General features: G+C 40.1%; 1 protein-coding gene across 2 annotated transcripts in view; it reads left to right on the top strand.

The window, feature by feature from the left end:
* TOP1 (DNA topoisomerase I) overlaps positions 1-15,918 on the top strand; it is a 78,912-nt gene extending 62,994 nt beyond the window's left edge. For both annotated transcript variants that reach the window (XM_040981467.1, XM_040981468.1), the window contains 12 exons: positions 238-359; positions 753-875; positions 2,714-2,901; positions 3,529-3,673; positions 6,150-6,293; positions 7,633-7,818; positions 8,675-8,743; positions 9,262-9,376; positions 10,273-10,400; positions 13,098-13,192; positions 13,399-13,548; positions 14,624-15,918. In XM_040981467.1, coding sequence (XP_040837401.1) covers positions 238-359; positions 753-875; positions 2,714-2,901; positions 3,529-3,673; positions 6,150-6,293; positions 7,633-7,818; positions 8,675-8,743; positions 9,262-9,376; positions 10,273-10,400; positions 13,098-13,192; positions 13,399-13,548; positions 14,624-14,726 — 1,568 coding nt within the window. In that variant the 3' untranslated portion in view covers positions 14,727-15,918. The remainder of the gene's footprint in view (positions 1-237; positions 360-752; positions 876-2,713; positions 2,902-3,528; positions 3,674-6,149; positions 6,294-7,632; positions 7,819-8,674; positions 8,744-9,261; positions 9,377-10,272; positions 10,401-13,097; positions 13,193-13,398; positions 13,549-14,623) is intronic.
* The last annotated feature ends 626 nt before the right edge of the window (positions 15,919-16,544 follow it).

Here is a 16,544-nt window from a genome sequence, read left to right as displayed (position 1 = left end):
GGCCTTCACAAGGTGCTCAGCAGAAATATGGGGATAATGGACAGATAGTAAGCAGGTAAATGTCTTTTAAAGGGGAAGGAGAATTTGTATGTGCAGATACAAAGCAGTACATTGGTGGTGTTGGTCTGTGTCACCAGACACATAATATTCTCTGAGAAGGTGAACCATTAATTTAAAAAATCTCCAGTGCTCAGCATTGGTATTTAGAACACTTTTTGGAACCACTTTTCTTTCCAGGTAAAGCCATGAAGCTGAGCCCCAAAGCGGAAGAAGTTGCTACATTCTTTGCAAAAATGCTTGACCATGAATATACTACTAATGAAATATTTAGAAAAAATTTCTTTAAGGACTGGAGGAAGGTATTGTAGATCTTATTTTAATATTCTAGAATCTTATAGAATGTTGATTTAATGCCAAGTACAAAGTATAACTTTTCAGAAAGTTCCCTAATGTAAAATTTTAATTTTAAATTATAGGTTTAATATATTTTTGAGCTCTTCATTTATTATATTAAAAATCTAGCTAGCAGTTTGGTCTTATAGTGTGATAAGTCTTTAACAATTTAAAAAATGCCTATTTTATAATAGCATGTTATACAATTGTACATGTGTTTTCCAAACTTCACTAAAATGAAATGGATAGCTCTCCAGGTACTTATGACTGAAAAAAATCATGCTTTGCTTAATGGAAAAGAAATCCACTCACTTAACAGTATATTTACATTTTTATATCTCTGCTTTTCTTTTGACTAGGAAATGACCAATGAAGAGAAGAATACTATCACCAGTCTAAGCAAATGTGATTTCAACCCTATGAGCCAGTATTTCAAAGCCCAATCAGAAGCTCGAAAACAGATGAGCAAGGAAGAGAAACAGGTGCCACATACTTTATGAACTCTGGCGAATCTCAAAATACTGATTAGTTACCTGCAAATAACTCTTATTAGATATTACATATAGCTGCCTACTTACATGTATCATGTGTCTGCTTTTATTCAGTTGTGATAGAAACTATTGTGTGGCCCTCAAGCCTAAGATCCTTTCTGTCTAAAACATTTTCCAACCCAATATTTTTTTTTCCCTTAAAGATTTATTTCATTTATTTAAAAGGCAGAGTTAGAGATCTTCATCCACTAGCTCACTCTTGAAATCTCAGCAACAGCTAAGGTAGGGCCAGGTTGAAGCTGAAAGCCAGGAACTCCACACAGGTCTCCTGCATAGGTGAAAGAAGCTAAGACATTTACTACTCATTAGATGGATCAGAAGTGGAGCAACTGAGACCTGAATGAATACTAAGGGAATGCTGGCTTTGTAGCGGTCATCTTAATTTGTTGTTAATTTTGGCCCCTATCAGTTCCTAATCTTGAGAGCGCTAAGATAGAATTTCATTTTTCCTAATCAAAGATACAGGAGTTAAGGATCTTTAAGAAATTTTTTTATACTTAAAAAGCTTTGCCTTTTCAATTTCAAAAGAGTTATCATTTCTCTTAGACTTTCATTTATTATTTGTTACATGCAAATTATACAGTAGAGGTCAGGTGTTCACACATCAGTTGACATGGGGGATGCCCGAATCCTGTACAGAGTCCCTGGTTGAAGTCCTGGTTACTACACTTCTGATCCAGGTTTCAGCTAATGTATACTCTGCAAGATTGTAGGTCAAGGGTGGAAAACCTTTATTTGGGTCAGATATTTATTATTTATATAAAGAAAAACCTTTATTTGGGACAGATATATCAGTCAGATATTTAGAACATCTTTTGTGGGCATACAAAATTGTCAACTTAAAAATTAGCCTATTCTGCACATACTGAGTTTAGAGAAGACCAAAACTGATGATTCCAAAGGCTTATATGACTTGTGGGCCAGACTTTCCCACCTCTGCACTAGGTGATGTCTGAAGTAGTCAAATGCCTGTCACCCACTTGGAAAAGCCAGATTGAGTTCCAGGCTCCTGACCCTTAACCCAGTCCTGGCTATTGTCCACATTTGGACACTGCACTAGTAGAAAGAAGACCTGTGTTTCTGTTTTTCTACCTTTTAAATAAAATGAAAATAAGAAGTTACATTAAATATGAAAATATGCTGATAAAACTCCCAATCATACTCAGTGCTTTAAGATATGAGGATTGATTTTGGATCTGTAAGTCGAACTTTATAGGTTGGTGATTTGGAGAATTTTATTGGATATACTTAGCTGAAAATTCGAGTATAGCCTTTTCCTTTATTTAAGCTCAATTTCTTGGTGATAATTAGGCTTTTCTTTACCTTTACTATTTTTTTTTATAAAGATTTATTTATTTTACTATAAAATCAGATATACAGAGAGGAGGAGAGACAGGAAGGACTTCTGTCCGATGATTCACTCTCCAAGTGAGTGCAACAGCTGGTGTTGTGCTGATCTGAAGCTGGGTACCAGGAACCTCTTCCAGGTATCCATCCCACCATAGGTACAGGGTCCCAAAGCTTTGGGCCGTCCTCAACTGCTTTCCCAGGCCACAAGCAGGGAGCTGGATGGGAAGTGGAGCTGCCGGGATTAAAACCGGCGCCCATATGGGATCCTGGCGGGTTTAAGGCAAGGACTTTAGCCGCTAGGCCACGGTGCCGGGCCCTCTCTACCTTTACTATTCATCCTGTAAGAGATAAAAACATGTGAGTAGATGTGAGTAGGGAATGGCAATTTGTATTCATTTTGGTTTCTTCTTGTCTTTCAGAAAATCAAAGAAGAGAATGAAAAAATACTCAAAGAATATGGCTTCTGTATTATGGATAATCACAGAGAGAGGATTGCCAACTTCAAGATTGAACCTCCTGGGCTTTTTCGTGGGCGTGGCAACCATCCCAAGATGGGCATGCTGAAAAGGCGGATCATGCCAGAGGATATAATCATCAATTGTAGCAAGTGAGCAACTAGTATTCTGGGCCGGAAATGAGGTGGAAGCCTTCCTGTGTGGTTGGTACCTGGAAATATCTCCCACAATACACAGGATTATTTGGAAAGTAGACACTTAGAAATTTAGTTTTCCCCTGTACAGATCTCCCAGTAACTTTCACAGAGTGACTCCTGAGGAGGAATATTGGAAATGCTTAGCAGTTGTTTTTTCTGATTGTGGAAGGTAAAACTGTCGCTCACTTATCATTCTTTTTTTTTTTTTTTTAAAGATTTATTTTTATTATTTTTTCATTGGAAAGGCGGATATACAGAGAGAGGAGAGACAGAGAGGAAGATCTTCCGTCCGATGATTCACTCCCCAAGTGAGCGCAACGGGCCGATACTATGCCGATCCGAAGCCAGGAGCCTCTTCCGGGTCTCCCACGCGGGTGCAGGGTCCCAAAGCTTCGGGCCGTCCTCGACTGCTTTCCCAGGCCACAGGCAGGGAGCTGGAAGGGAAGCGGGGCTGCCGGGATTAGAACCGGCGCCCATATGGGATCCCGGGCGTGCAAGGCGAGGACCTTTAACCACTTGTGCCACCGCGCCGGGCCCCACTTATCATTCTTTCACTGTTCTACTGCTCTCTTTGTTTCACAGAGATTCGAAGGTTCCTTCTCCTCCTCCAGGACATAAGTGGAAAGAGGTTCGGCATGATAACAAAGTTACTTGGCTGGTGTCCTGGACGCAAAACATCCAAGGTTCCATTAAGTACATCATGTTGAACCCCAGTTCACGGATCAAGGTAAGGGGATAGAGAAGGTTTTTACCAGTTAGTAGAAGTGATGCTTGCTTTTTGATGAAATGTGGTATTCTTGTCATCATTTTAACAAAAGTTAAAAATGAAAGTTATTTTCATTGTTAGAATTATGTGGGGGTTTTTTTGTGTGTGTGTAACAGGACAGTCGTGTTTTTAGTGCACAAATCATTCTGAAAATCTCAGTATGTGCCACGCACATTGTGTATCTGGCGCTGTGAATTATGTTGGTACAGAAGACAGATGCTGCTGCCTTCACGTTGCTTACTATCCAGCGGTAGGAGCATGAGGGCAAGTGGGGATAGCCTACAAGGGCTCTTGAAAAAGTTTGTGGAAAAGGAAATTTTACAAATTTCATTTTGGTGCAGAAATACTTGAAAGCCATACATGGTTTTTTCGTAATACACATTTCCCATAAATGTTTACAAGTATCTTTATCTGTTGGCTTTTATAGCTTTTCTTCCTCACAGCTATGAGGAGGGTCATGTCATTGTTCTGAATCCAGGCAGAAGTAGCAAAATACAAACTAGATTCATACCTGCTTTTTCTGGTTATCTGAGATCGCATCTGGGTATCAGGATCAGATGGTGGATGGGTGTGAATGTTTATTGTATTATTTATTCATGTAAATTGTCTTGATAAATTTGGGTTTCAGCTAGCTCTAGTTATACCCTGTTGTTGGAGAGTGCTATGAACATGTGTATGTGAACAGCGATCTTAATGAGGACCGCATTAATCCCTTCTCGGCCTTTTGGTTAAGATCAAGTGTAATGAGAGGACCTCATTAGGTAGGTAGGTAGATAGATAGATTGATTGATTTGAATAACGTATGCCTGTGTAGATTGTGACTTGCATGTAGAAGACTGAGATGTCAAGTCAGTCCTGGCTTATAGATATTTAACATGCTAAGATGTCAAAGCTTCAGCTCAAAGGACAATGTGAGTATCAAGACTGGAATGTACATTTCTAATAGCTGGTCCAGTTTATCAGTGGATGCAATGGCTAGGGCTGGGCCCGGCTGAAGTCAAGAGTTTCCTATGGCTTCCTTGTGTGGGTGAAGGCCCAAGGACTTGGACTAGCCTACATTGTTTTCCCAAGCCATGAGCAGGATCTGGATCAGAAGTGAACTGCTGGCATTTGAATTAGCACCCATATATGAAATGGCAGAGTCACAGGTACTGACTTATTGTGCCACAACTCTGGCTTCAGGGTTTTTCCTCATTTTCTAGTGGCATGAGTAAAAACTTGAGCAAACGTCACAGAGGGCTTTGAGACAGGGTTTGATAGACCTGTGTTGAAGATAAATCTTTTTAGTCTAACTTTGTGTGTGTGTGTACAAAACTCATACGTAAGGACAACTTATATCATACCATCTCTTATTCACCCTTTTAAATATCAGAATGTACTGAGAAAAATTAGTGAGAAATTTTCACTTACCTAGGAAATAAGACTACCAACTACTAAATCACTTAGTCTCAACAGGTAGTAGTTGAACTTCATTTTATAGGGACAGCAGTATATGGAAATCATACACACACATTGTTGCAGAATGTTAATGACTCCATAATATGTCTACATAAGGTTTAATTTCTGAGAATTTGTTAGGATCTAAAAGTCAAAGACATTTCTTGTTCAGTGTATTCCATACAGTTTCACCCTCTGTGTAATTATGCCTGAAGAACCATGTGTGTATGTCCTGGGCAGGAACTAGGCTATATGAGGTTAGAAATAACTACCTATCTCATTGAAGAATGGAGGTACTTAGAAAAAAAAAATTATTCTATTGACAAGGCAGGTTTATATAGAGGAGACAGAAAGAGAAACATTTTCTATTCATTGGATTGCTCCCCAAATGGCCACAGTGGCCAGAGCTGAGATAATCCGAAGCCAGGAACCTCTTCTGGGTCTCCCATGTGGGTGCAAGGTCCAGCCATCCTCTGCTGATTTCTCAGGCCATACACAGGAAGCTGGATGGGAAATGGGAGCAGCTGGGACATAAATTGATGTCAATATAGAATTATGGCACTTGCAGATGATTAGCCAGTCGAGTCATTATACTGGCTCAGTAAACAAGGTTTTGATGCTGATGTGGGAATGTGTACGTTTTCTGTTTATGTTGACAGAAGTAAATTTTTGGAATATCCATGTGGGCTTTCCCCAAGAACATGAACTTTTTTTGCTTTATTTTGAAGTCAGAGAAAGGGAAAAACATTTTACAGACTGAAAGTCAGCCTTTTTAGCGATTAGGCAGGAACTAGCTGTTCTGTCAGTTGTATAACAGGACACTTGGCTTTCTCCTTGGGATAAATAATTTCACACTTTCACTTCACTAATGATCGCTCACAGTCTTGCTTACGCTCAAGTTCCTGCTCTTTGGGTCAGAGCTTTTAAATTATGATATTCACTGCCTTGTTTTTATTTTGCCATCCCTGGGTAACTGACTTTTGGAATTGGATATTTGCAGGGTGAAAAAGATTGGCAGAAATATGAGACTGCTCGACGACTGAAGAAATGTGTGGACAAGATCCGGAACCAGTATCGAGAAGACTGGAAGTCCAAAGAGATGAAAGTTCGACAGAGAGCTGTAGCCCTGTACTTCATTGACAAGGTGAAGGCATCTTGCTGTGTGCTTTTCTTTAGTATTCAGCTTAACAAGGTGTAGGGAGTGTGTGCTTTGCTTCAGCCACTGCACAGTGCAGGAGATTGTGACACTTTACACCAAACCTAGTCCAGAAGGAAGATAAAGAATTGGGGCAAGAGGAATCCACGCTGTGTCTACCGCTGTATAAATGTAGTCTACACAAACAATTGCACCAGAATTGCTTAGCTTTACTGTGAGCAGTGAATCCTGATACTTTGTGCTTTCATTCTTTTAGAGAAAGGTTGTTGTAAATTTCTCAATTTTGCACTGCTGATATTTTACTATAAAATCTGAATTGTTTCAAAATTAAACAGAAAACAAGAACATAGGCTGTTTCAGATCCTTCAAAAAATACTCATTTGTTGCCTTTTGTTTTAAAAAAAATTTTCTTTTCCTCTTCTGATTTCAGAGTAAAGAGAAGGTTAGGTATTTAGTGTTCCTGGGACAGCATTATGCGTCTTTATGCTAAGTTGCCACCTAAAGTGCCAAGATCTCATATGGGTGCCATTCAAGTTCTCCTTGCTCTGCTTCCAGAACAGCTCCCTGCTAATGTACCTGGGAAAACAGTGAATGCCTCCAAGTACTAGGGCCTTTGCACCTTTAGGGCATGCTTGGATAGAATTCCAGGTTCCTGGCTTCAGCCTGGCCCAGCACTGACTGTTAAATTTATGAGTACATACCTGATATGTAATTGTACACATATGGCATGTATTTATATGTGTGTGTACATATTTTTTATATGTGCACACATGTGATTTTATGATGAGATTGTGTGTGTATATATATACTTATAAAATCTTAAATTATGAACATGTTTGAAAGAATTAGAGGAAAACATCTATATTTTTAAAATATTTGTTAGAAAGAAGTAAAACTGCAGAATCCAGTTTCCAGACTTTGCATGCTGCTAAACTGTCACCAAAGAGAATTGGGAAGACTATTTTGTGTTTTTTTTTTTTTAAGATTTTATTTTCATTGGAAAGTCAGATATACACAGCGGAGGAGATTCATTCCACAACGGACCGCAGTGGCCAGGTCTCCCTTGTGGGTGCAGGGTCCCAAGGCCCTGGGCTGTCCTCGACTGCTTTCCCAGACCACAACAGGGAGCTGAATGGGAAGCAGGGCCACTAGGACCAGAACTGGTGCCATAGGGGATCACGGTGCGTGCAAGGCTGGGACCCTACTCGCGAGGCTGCCCCTCTGGGCCCAGGAAGACTTCTATGTGTCCTAAAGATCCTTTGAGTTTGCACCCTTGTGTTCATGCTAATGTTTTGTCTACCTCCCACCCTCTCTCTTTTCTGGACAGCTTGCTCTGAGAGCAGGCAATGAAAAGGAAGAAGGAGAAACAGCTGACACTGTGGGCTGCTGCTCCCTGCGCGTGGAGCACATCAATCTGCATCCAGAGTTGGATGGCCAGGAGTATGTGGTGGAGTTTGACTTCCTTGGGAAGGACTCAATCAGATACTATAACAAGGTCCCTGTGGAGAAGAGAGTAAGTTAATGTGGCCTGTGCTGCTTGCTTGTTTCTTCATCCATTCAAAAAGCATTTATTGAGGGCTTTTTGTGAACTGTGCACTCTGCTGGGCATTAAGTAGAAACGACATTAGATGTTTGGTACCTCTTTCAGATACTGACCCTGACCCTGACTGTTTTCTGGGAATGGAGGGTCTTCTTCTGTAGCAGTATTCAGCAGCATACTGGAGAGAATAGCAAATCCAACGTGAGGTTCAAACCTTGTTTTCATGACTGAACAACAACCTTGGTGTTCCCTGGTCATTTTTTATCCTGATTCCTTTGTACTTTTTGCTCAGCCTCTCTAGTTAAGTGAAATGGGTAAGCTGATAGTCCCCAGTCTCAGCCCATTACTGAGGAGGTTGCTGTGGCTCCCCTCTAATTTTAACTGAAATACTGAGCTTGAGTCAGAGTCTGGAGTGCAGGCTTCAACAATCTTAGCAAGCATTAGCAGTCTGATGCTTAATTAGAAGTTAGATTTGCTGGTTGTGGACATATTCCATGTTAAAACAAACTCAAAGTGACCTAAAGCTGAATTTAATACCTAACCTTACATTGGAGTCTTCACTGGGGTAGACAAAGTGAAAATATAGACATAAGGTAACATTGTGCTATTTTAAAATAGTATGTTTATGTATTAGATATACACACATGTACGTACTCGCACAGAGAGAAAGCAGTGAGTGCCCTGCATGCATAATGACTAAATTGTGAAGGATCAGTGGATCTGGGTAAAAGAATACATCGGTGTTCTTTTTTGCCTTTTACTTTTTTTGAAATAATTGTTTGAAATTATTCCTAAACTAATTTTTTAAATGGTCACTTATTTTTGATAGGTTTTTAAGAACCTACAATTATTTATGGAGAACAAGCAGCCTGAGGATGATCTTTTTGACCGACTGAATGTAAGTGGAAAACAGGCAGGCATTGGCTGAAGGATGTCCCAGACAGAGCCTTACGAGCCCTGAATGCAGTTGCAGGGTGCTGATGGGGGCTCGGTCTTCAGCCTAGTCCTGTAGCATTCTCTATACTCTTACTGTCTTGGGGCATGCTAGAGTCCCTGGCCTGGAGCTGAATCTCTTCTAAAGCTTCCAGGCATGAAGGCAGATAAGCCTTGCCTTAAATCTTCCTTTGGCTCCTTCCGAGCCTCCTGGCTTGATTCTCAGCACCTGTGTTAGGGACATAACCCTTATCACTGATATTTTAATTGGGAAATGCCAAGTTTGCTTAATTGGCCCGCTCAAGATTGAAGTTCTTCAATCTTTATACAGTTCTATATTCTCATTCTTTTCCTGACTTCGATTTGCAGGGCAATAAACATGCAAAGATTGTGATTACAGTGGCCAGCATGACCCCAAGGGGCAAGGTGATCATGAATTCTGCCTAAAATCCCAACATCTTCTCTGTTGTTTGTTTCTTTCAGACTGGTATTCTAAATAAGCACTTACAGGATCTCATGGAGGGCTTGACGGCGAAGGTGTTCCGCACATACAATGCCTCCATCACGCTACAGCAGCAGCTAAAAGAGCTCACAGCTCGTAAGTCTTGGTTTTGGCCAGATAGGGCCAGCACTCCTGCTGATAGTATCCACTGTCCTTTTTAACAAAGTCCTACATCAGTTCTATTTTTTGTTATTGCTAATATGACTGAAATTTATTCCCTCCAGATTTCTCATGAAGAGCTAAGTAAATCTGTATTATATAGACTCATACTTTCTTCATTCCCTTATCAGCTTCTGTTCTGAAAATGCCTGCATTTTGTACAAACATTATTTATAAGCTCACAATGTAAAGACATTGCTGAGATTCTGTTAAACTGGAGGTAGTAAAGTTGACATTGATAGACTTGCCAGAAAAATACAGGAGCAAGTCCTTTTCCTGAGGTTTCTTTCCCTCCCACGACTTCTCCCTGCAGTAAGAGTAAGCAGCAGGCTAAAAGCTAGTCATAGAAGATAACCACAAAGACTTATGGGCTTTTTTCCCCCTCTGGAGCCCAGTCACTAATAAGTTTTAACTGCCATCCATAAATACATGAACATATAATTTTATTTGGATGACAGCTGTAATTTTAAGAAAATAATAGTATACTGCCTTGTTGCTTAAAAAATGTGAAACTAAGGTTCCTTTGTCTCATTCTCCGTTCACAAACTTTCTCTGTCTTCATTCCATATTTTCTTTGGTTGTATTGTATGTCAAGGCTGGGAATGAGGATAAAGAGTTCCTAAATATACTTTGGCAGGGGGAAGCAGGGATGGGGATTTATTCAGAAGGCTGAACTTAAATAGAAACTTCTTGCTGTCAGATTTTAGCTTTATGCCTTGGAGGGGAGGGGAGTCATCTAAGTGCAGTAACATCAGAGAGATCCTGGGGAAGACATTTACATGTTTTTTATTAAATCATCAAACCTCTTACTGTTGTGCTTTATTTCTTCACAGCGGATGAAAACATCCCAGCAAAGATCCTTTCTTACAATCGTGCCAATCGAGCTGTTGCCATTCTTTGTAACCATCAGAGGGCACCACCCAAGACTTTTGAGAAGTCCATGATGAACTTGCAGTCTAAGGTATTTTGCGTATGGCTGGTGGGGTAACAAATGTTTTTCTTTCTATAGTCCAGTCCACCTTTTTGGGTTGGGATATTAGCAGGCCAATTCTGTTCTAGCAGAAAGGTCCATGCTAGAAATGAACAAATGGAAATAGGGTACTGGTTATCCCTGATCGGGATGCTAAATGTCATAATATCCATCATTCAGGAGCTCTTGTGTAGACAGAAATTCCACATTTATGACATGATATTTTTAAAAAGTTAACTTTGATGTATCCTTTAATTGCTAATTGTTATCTGACTATGAAAGTGGATATAAAGAGTATTAGTTTTCATAGTTCTTGCTACAGCCCAGAAATAACTATTTCCAAATTAATTTAGAATTTTTAAAAAAATGAATTGACACTATTTGTTTCCACGTATCCTAGTACAGCTGTTGTTATTTTTACATGTTCTACGTTAATCATTTATTTATAGTTCATCATCAGACATCTATTGAATACTGTGTGGCAGACAGCTGGTATGCCTTATAGGGGAGAAACTGACATGCAACCATGAGTTTCTGTGCCTCTTCCCCATGCCCTTCTCCTCCCTACAACTGTGCCTCGTACAGAGCTTTTAAGCCATTAGGCACTTAACATTTGGTGGTGAGCATTTCTGTCTGCAGTGGCTACATAACCCATCCCAATTTGCTAACCCACCGTGAGCATTTATAGGAATAAAGTCTGGTATAATAGAAATGTATTTCCTTAAATAAAGTCTTGGTGGTTCTGACTACTGTAAATTCCAGAGTAATTAATGAGTAGAAATATTTAGAATTTCTGTAACATTGTGATACAAAAATATTTATTAGTGATAAGAACAGATATTGTTGATATTACTATGGTTCATTGACCACATTCATAGTGAAGGAAAAAAATACTAAATTTCAACCAGAGGTTAAGGAAATCACAGTATAATTTTTTTTTTTCAGCTAAGTTTGTAGAATTTAAAAACCATTGCTATGGAGTGAGATTTAGCAGGTACATGTTAATGTGTAGAATATATCTATATCTTGACGATAAATATGCAGCTGTTAGTACAGCTGGGTGAAGACATGGCCTGTAGTTGATGCTGCCATCTGGCTGTCCTGGAGGGATATACATGCCTGTGGTGAAGCACTGAGTGTATGTAGAGTACCAGTCTTTGAACTGAGTAGGTAAGCAAAGAACTTTATAGAGTGCCCACCCTAGCAGTTCCCATTTGCTGCTACCACTGTTAGGTGGTGGTCATCTCATATTGTTTACTCTTCTCATGTTGTTCCAATCCAGAAATAAATGCATAAATATTCAAGTACTGTTTACCTAATTCAGGAGACCCCTCCCTGGAACATGAGGAGGTCTTTTGTTGCTCTCACTCTGAAACCACTGTTTGCGCAGCCCAGGCTGCCTGCCAGACGAGCCCTCCAAGCCTCGGAACCTTCTCCTGTGTGCCCACAAAGCAAACACATGCCTCTGTTCGCCAAGTGAATCAATGGATTCTTTGATGCTTTGAGAGAATTTGACACAGCCTGCCAATTTAGCATTCACAGAAATGGTTAAAAGATTGTGGTTTGCTGCATTTCTAGCCTGAGAAAAATCTGGCTTGTGCTGCCTGTGATGCTTTTGTATTTAGAATCCATTCCTTCAGCTTGGCTTTGGACAACAACATAGATGTTGGAAGTAAGCCATTCATAGTAAAACATATTTAATGATTCTCTCACAATGATGGTCTGTTTTACTCTTGGACTGTGTGTGTGTCTGTGTACCTAACAAACAGTTCTAGACAGAGCAGTAGGCCAGTGTGTATGAATCAAGCATGTATTTATTCTCTCTGTGGAGGTTCTGTTGAACTCGGGTCAGCCACGTGATTACAGGTACAGGGTTCTACTGTCCTTGTGAGTCACTGGTTTGGGGCTCTGGCTTCCTAAAAACTTAGGCTTTCCAGAAATGTTTTAAGGATTTTAAAATTGCAAGAAAGGCTGAAGCAACTCCTTTTTCTTCATCAGTATACTTTCTACCATATTTCATTAAGGGGAAAAGTTCCATAGCTAAAAATATTTTGACTCCTCATTTCCCTTCACATGCTTCTCTCCTTTTAAAAACGGAGTACCAGACCCAGTCCATGGTTTGCATTGATTTGGGATAGATAGACTATCAGACTTCCTGCCATGTCATTAGCTTCTTGGGTGCTCTCCAGTGCATCGTTCTTTCTTGAGAAGCTAATAGCTCATTTGTAGAATGCTGGTGGAATCTGAGAAGTGAACTAAACTTCGTTAATATTTGCAAGGATTTCTGTCTCAGCTTCCTCAAATATATCTCCTTGTAGTGAAGCCCAAAACCTGGCATAGGATCCATTTGATAAACAAATGCCATCTCTCTAGTTTTGATACCTATAACTGGTAGATTATTATTCAAAAAATCCTAATCCCCCCAGGTTCTTTTCTCTGAGTTTCCACTTCCCTATCAAATTCTCATTTCTTGAAAGGTCACTAAAGAAAATAGATGAATAATCAACAGCCATTGGACTTGGCAGTTGTTGTGCATCTCCTCAAGCCACCCTTGGTGTTTTCACCTGGCAATCCACCAAGAGAAATAGCCTGCCTGCTGGAGATTGCTTTCAGGTCTCCTCTGACAGAGCACTTCCTTTTTTTCTCTTGGGCTCACTTGGCTCCTACCACGTGTTCTTCCCTCTTCAGATTGATGCCAAGAAGGAACAGCTTGCAGATGCTCGGAGAGACCTAAAAAGCGCTAAGGCTGATGCCAAGGTCATGAAGGATGCTAAGACCAAGAAGTATGTACCTAGTATTGTACAAAATTGGGGGTTGATGGAGAAAAGTGTGCATGATCTCTTCAGAGGACCCAGTCCTTAAGAGGCTTCAGAATGATGTCTTTTGGGATTTCCTGGTTTTGGACCTTTGTGTTTGTACTGTCCCAAACGTGGCAGGATAAGGTAGCAGGGTCCGGGCCTGTTTTTTGATGACTCATTCATTCTTGCAGGGTAGTGGAGTCAAAGAAGAAAGCTGTGCAAAGACTGGAGGAGCAGCTAATGAAGCTGGAAGTTCAGGCTACAGACCGGGAAGAGAATAAACAAATTGCCTTGGGAACCTCCAAACTCAATTATCTGGACCCTAGGATCACAGTGGCTTGGTAAGCATTGTGCCCCATTGGCTGACTGGAGACAGCAGAGGAGTTCTGAAAACACTGTGTGGGGCTCTACCTAGCATTCTAAGGCACACTTGTCTTCTAAGGAAACTTCTTAGTTCCACATGTATGTGATGCTCTGGGTGCTAAACTTTGTCAAGCACACTGAATCAACTTGGATGGTCAATAATAGTAGCTTGTGTTTTGTTGAATGTATTTATGTTCTGTTTTTCCAAGGCAGGTGTCATCTCTATCCCCTCTGGAAATTTAGAACAGAGATGGAAAGTCCTAACCCTTATTGAAGGAAAAATAGAAAAGAGCCTGCCCAGCTACTCTTTAACAAAACTTGCTAATGTTTTCTTTCCAAGTGAAGAAAGAAAGGCAGGAAAAAGGGCAGAAAGGAGAGTACATATCTGAACTGCCCACAGAGGCAAAAGGAATCTTCGACGGACATACGGAAATTCTCCGTACATGCATGTGTATACAGTCCTGTAATAATATCCCAAACAAGGCTCTTGGGGATAATGTGAATTGTTTCCCTCATTCTTCTAAATCCAAGGTTCCATCCAGATCTTTTTACCTTTTTTGCTTAGTTTGATATTATAGGTTTGGTTACCTATTTATTTAATTTTATAATTATTTGAAAGATTTAGAAAGAGGAAAGACAGAGGAAAGGACTTGCATTTGTTGGTTCATCCTCAAATAGTCACAACAGCCAGAGCTGAACTGACTCAAAGCTGCAAGTCAGGAGCTTTCTAGTCTCCCATGTGGGTGCAGGGTTGCAAGGACTTGGACCATCCGCTGCTGCTTTCCCAGGCTATAAGCAGAGATCCAGATCACAAGTTTAGCAGCCTGGACACAAACTGCATAGCAGTCAGGATCAGCCTACTATGCCACCATGCCAGTCTCTTGGTTACCTTTTAGAGGCAGTGTCTATGACACAATGGTTAAAAGTTTGGCTGTGGGTACAAATTTAGGTCTGTTACCTAAGAGCTATATGTGGCACATGTGAACCTGCATCTTGAGTCTGGGCCATTGCTAATGAACCACACTAATGGCTTTTTTTCTCCTTTGTTTGCAGGTGCAAAAAATGGGGTGTCCCAATTGAGAAAATTTACAACAAAACCCAGCGGGAAAAGTTTGCCTGGGCTATTGATATGGCTGATGAGGACTATGAGTTTTAGCCAGTCTCAAAGGGCAGGGTTCTCTGAAAAGGAACAGTGTGGGTTGGGGAAGATGGATCAACTGTGAGCCTTACTCGCCCTCCAGCTTGAGGAAGAGAGGCAATAAGTCTTAACAGACCATCTTTGCGAAAAGATAAGCCTGGAGATATTATAAGGGAGAGCTGAGCCAGTTGTCCTATGGACAACTTATTTAAAAATATTTCAGATATCAAAATTCTAGCTGTATGATTTGTTTTGAATTTTGTTTTTATTTTCAAGAGGGCAAGTGGATGGGAATTTGTCAGCATTCTGCCAAATTCACTGTTTCACTGAAATGTTTGGATTCTCTTAGCTACTGTATGCGAAGTCTGATTACATTGGTGCGTTTTTACAGTTAGGGTTTTGCAATAACTTCTATATTTTAATAGAAATGAATTCCTAACTTCCCTTCCCTCTTCCCCATTTCAGGAATTAAAAATTAAGTAGAACAAAAACCCAGCGCACCTGTTAGAGTTGTCACTCTGTATTGTCATGGGAATCAGTTTTCATTAAACTTGAAGCCGTTTGTGACATCGGCAGTGTTTTGGTTCAGACACCTATTCACAGAAAAGCATGATGGGAAAATATTTCCTGACTTGAGTGTTCCTTTTTAAATGTGAATTTTTATTTCTTTTTAATTATTTTAAAATATTTAAACCTTTTTCTTGATCTTAAAGATCGTGTAGATTGGGGTTGGGGAGGGGTGAAGGGCGAGTGAGTCTAAGGATAATGAAATAATCAGTGACTGAAACCATTTTCCCATCATCCTTTGTTCTGAGCATTCTCTGTACCCTTTAAGATGTCCATCTTTTTCTTTTTAAACCCCAGTCTTGAAAAAATTTATGATATGAAAAGTTCCACAGGTCAGTAATTCACAGGAAAATGAGTATTTGGTCCAAAAAAAAAAAAAAAAGGAAAAATAATCAAGATTTTAGGGCTTTTATTTTTTCTTTTGTAATTGTGTAAAAACTGAAAAAAAAAACCCATAAAAAGCAGAATTTTAATGTGAAGACATTTTTTTGCTATAATCATTAGTTTTAGAGCATTGTTAGTTTAGCGTGTGTGCAGAGTCCATTTCCCACATCTTTCCTCAAGTATCTTCTATTTTTATCATGAATTCCCTTTTAATCAACTGTAGGTTATTTAAAATAAATTCCTACAACTTAACGGAAAATTAGTGTCTGCCTCTTTGTTACCAAGGGACCCAAACCAGAATTAGAACCCTTGGGCTGCCATTTAGTCTGTAATATGACATAATCACTCCGATCCGAAGAGTAAATTCCTTTCCCCAAGCAGAGGGGGCCTGCATCTTCTCTGCTATGGATGTGAGGTGAAAGGGATCCAAAGTCCACAGCTCTAGTTAAAGACAGGCCCCGAAAATGAGGGTGAAGCAGAAAATCCACAAGAACGATCAAGTTTGGTGTAAGACAGTGTCTGTTGCAGGATGGAATATGTGTTTAAAAAGGCGGCAGTTTGTGACTGCTTCCCAGGGTTCCAGGTACCTACGTGGCTGTGCCTATCAAAATCGTTCCTTTCCTCTTGCTCGGTTATACCTGTGAGTTGAATTGAGGATGGATGGTGAGGTCTTTGGATGAAATGGGAGGAAGAAAGCTCAAGTGTTTAGCTCAAAAAGAGATCCATCTTATTGATGGTGTTGGTTCATCCTAGAGCCAGTCAATGGCTCACAGCAGGGAACCCTAGAGGCCCTTGGTAGCTTATTTTTCATTGACCAGAAGATAACCATCATTGCTCTGGAGCAAGGCATCATAGCCACGTGACTGAGTTCTAGGATTTTTAGGT

The sequence above is a fragment of the Ochotona curzoniae genome, unplaced genomic scaffold (assembly GCF_017591425.1).
Source record: "Ochotona curzoniae isolate NIBS_2020 unplaced genomic scaffold, NIBS_Ocur_1.0 contig_3520, whole genome shotgun sequence".
In the NCBI taxonomy this organism is placed as follows: Eukaryota; Metazoa; Chordata; class Mammalia; order Lagomorpha; family Ochotonidae; genus Ochotona; species Ochotona curzoniae.
This window is presented reverse-complemented; position numbering and strand designations above follow the sequence as displayed.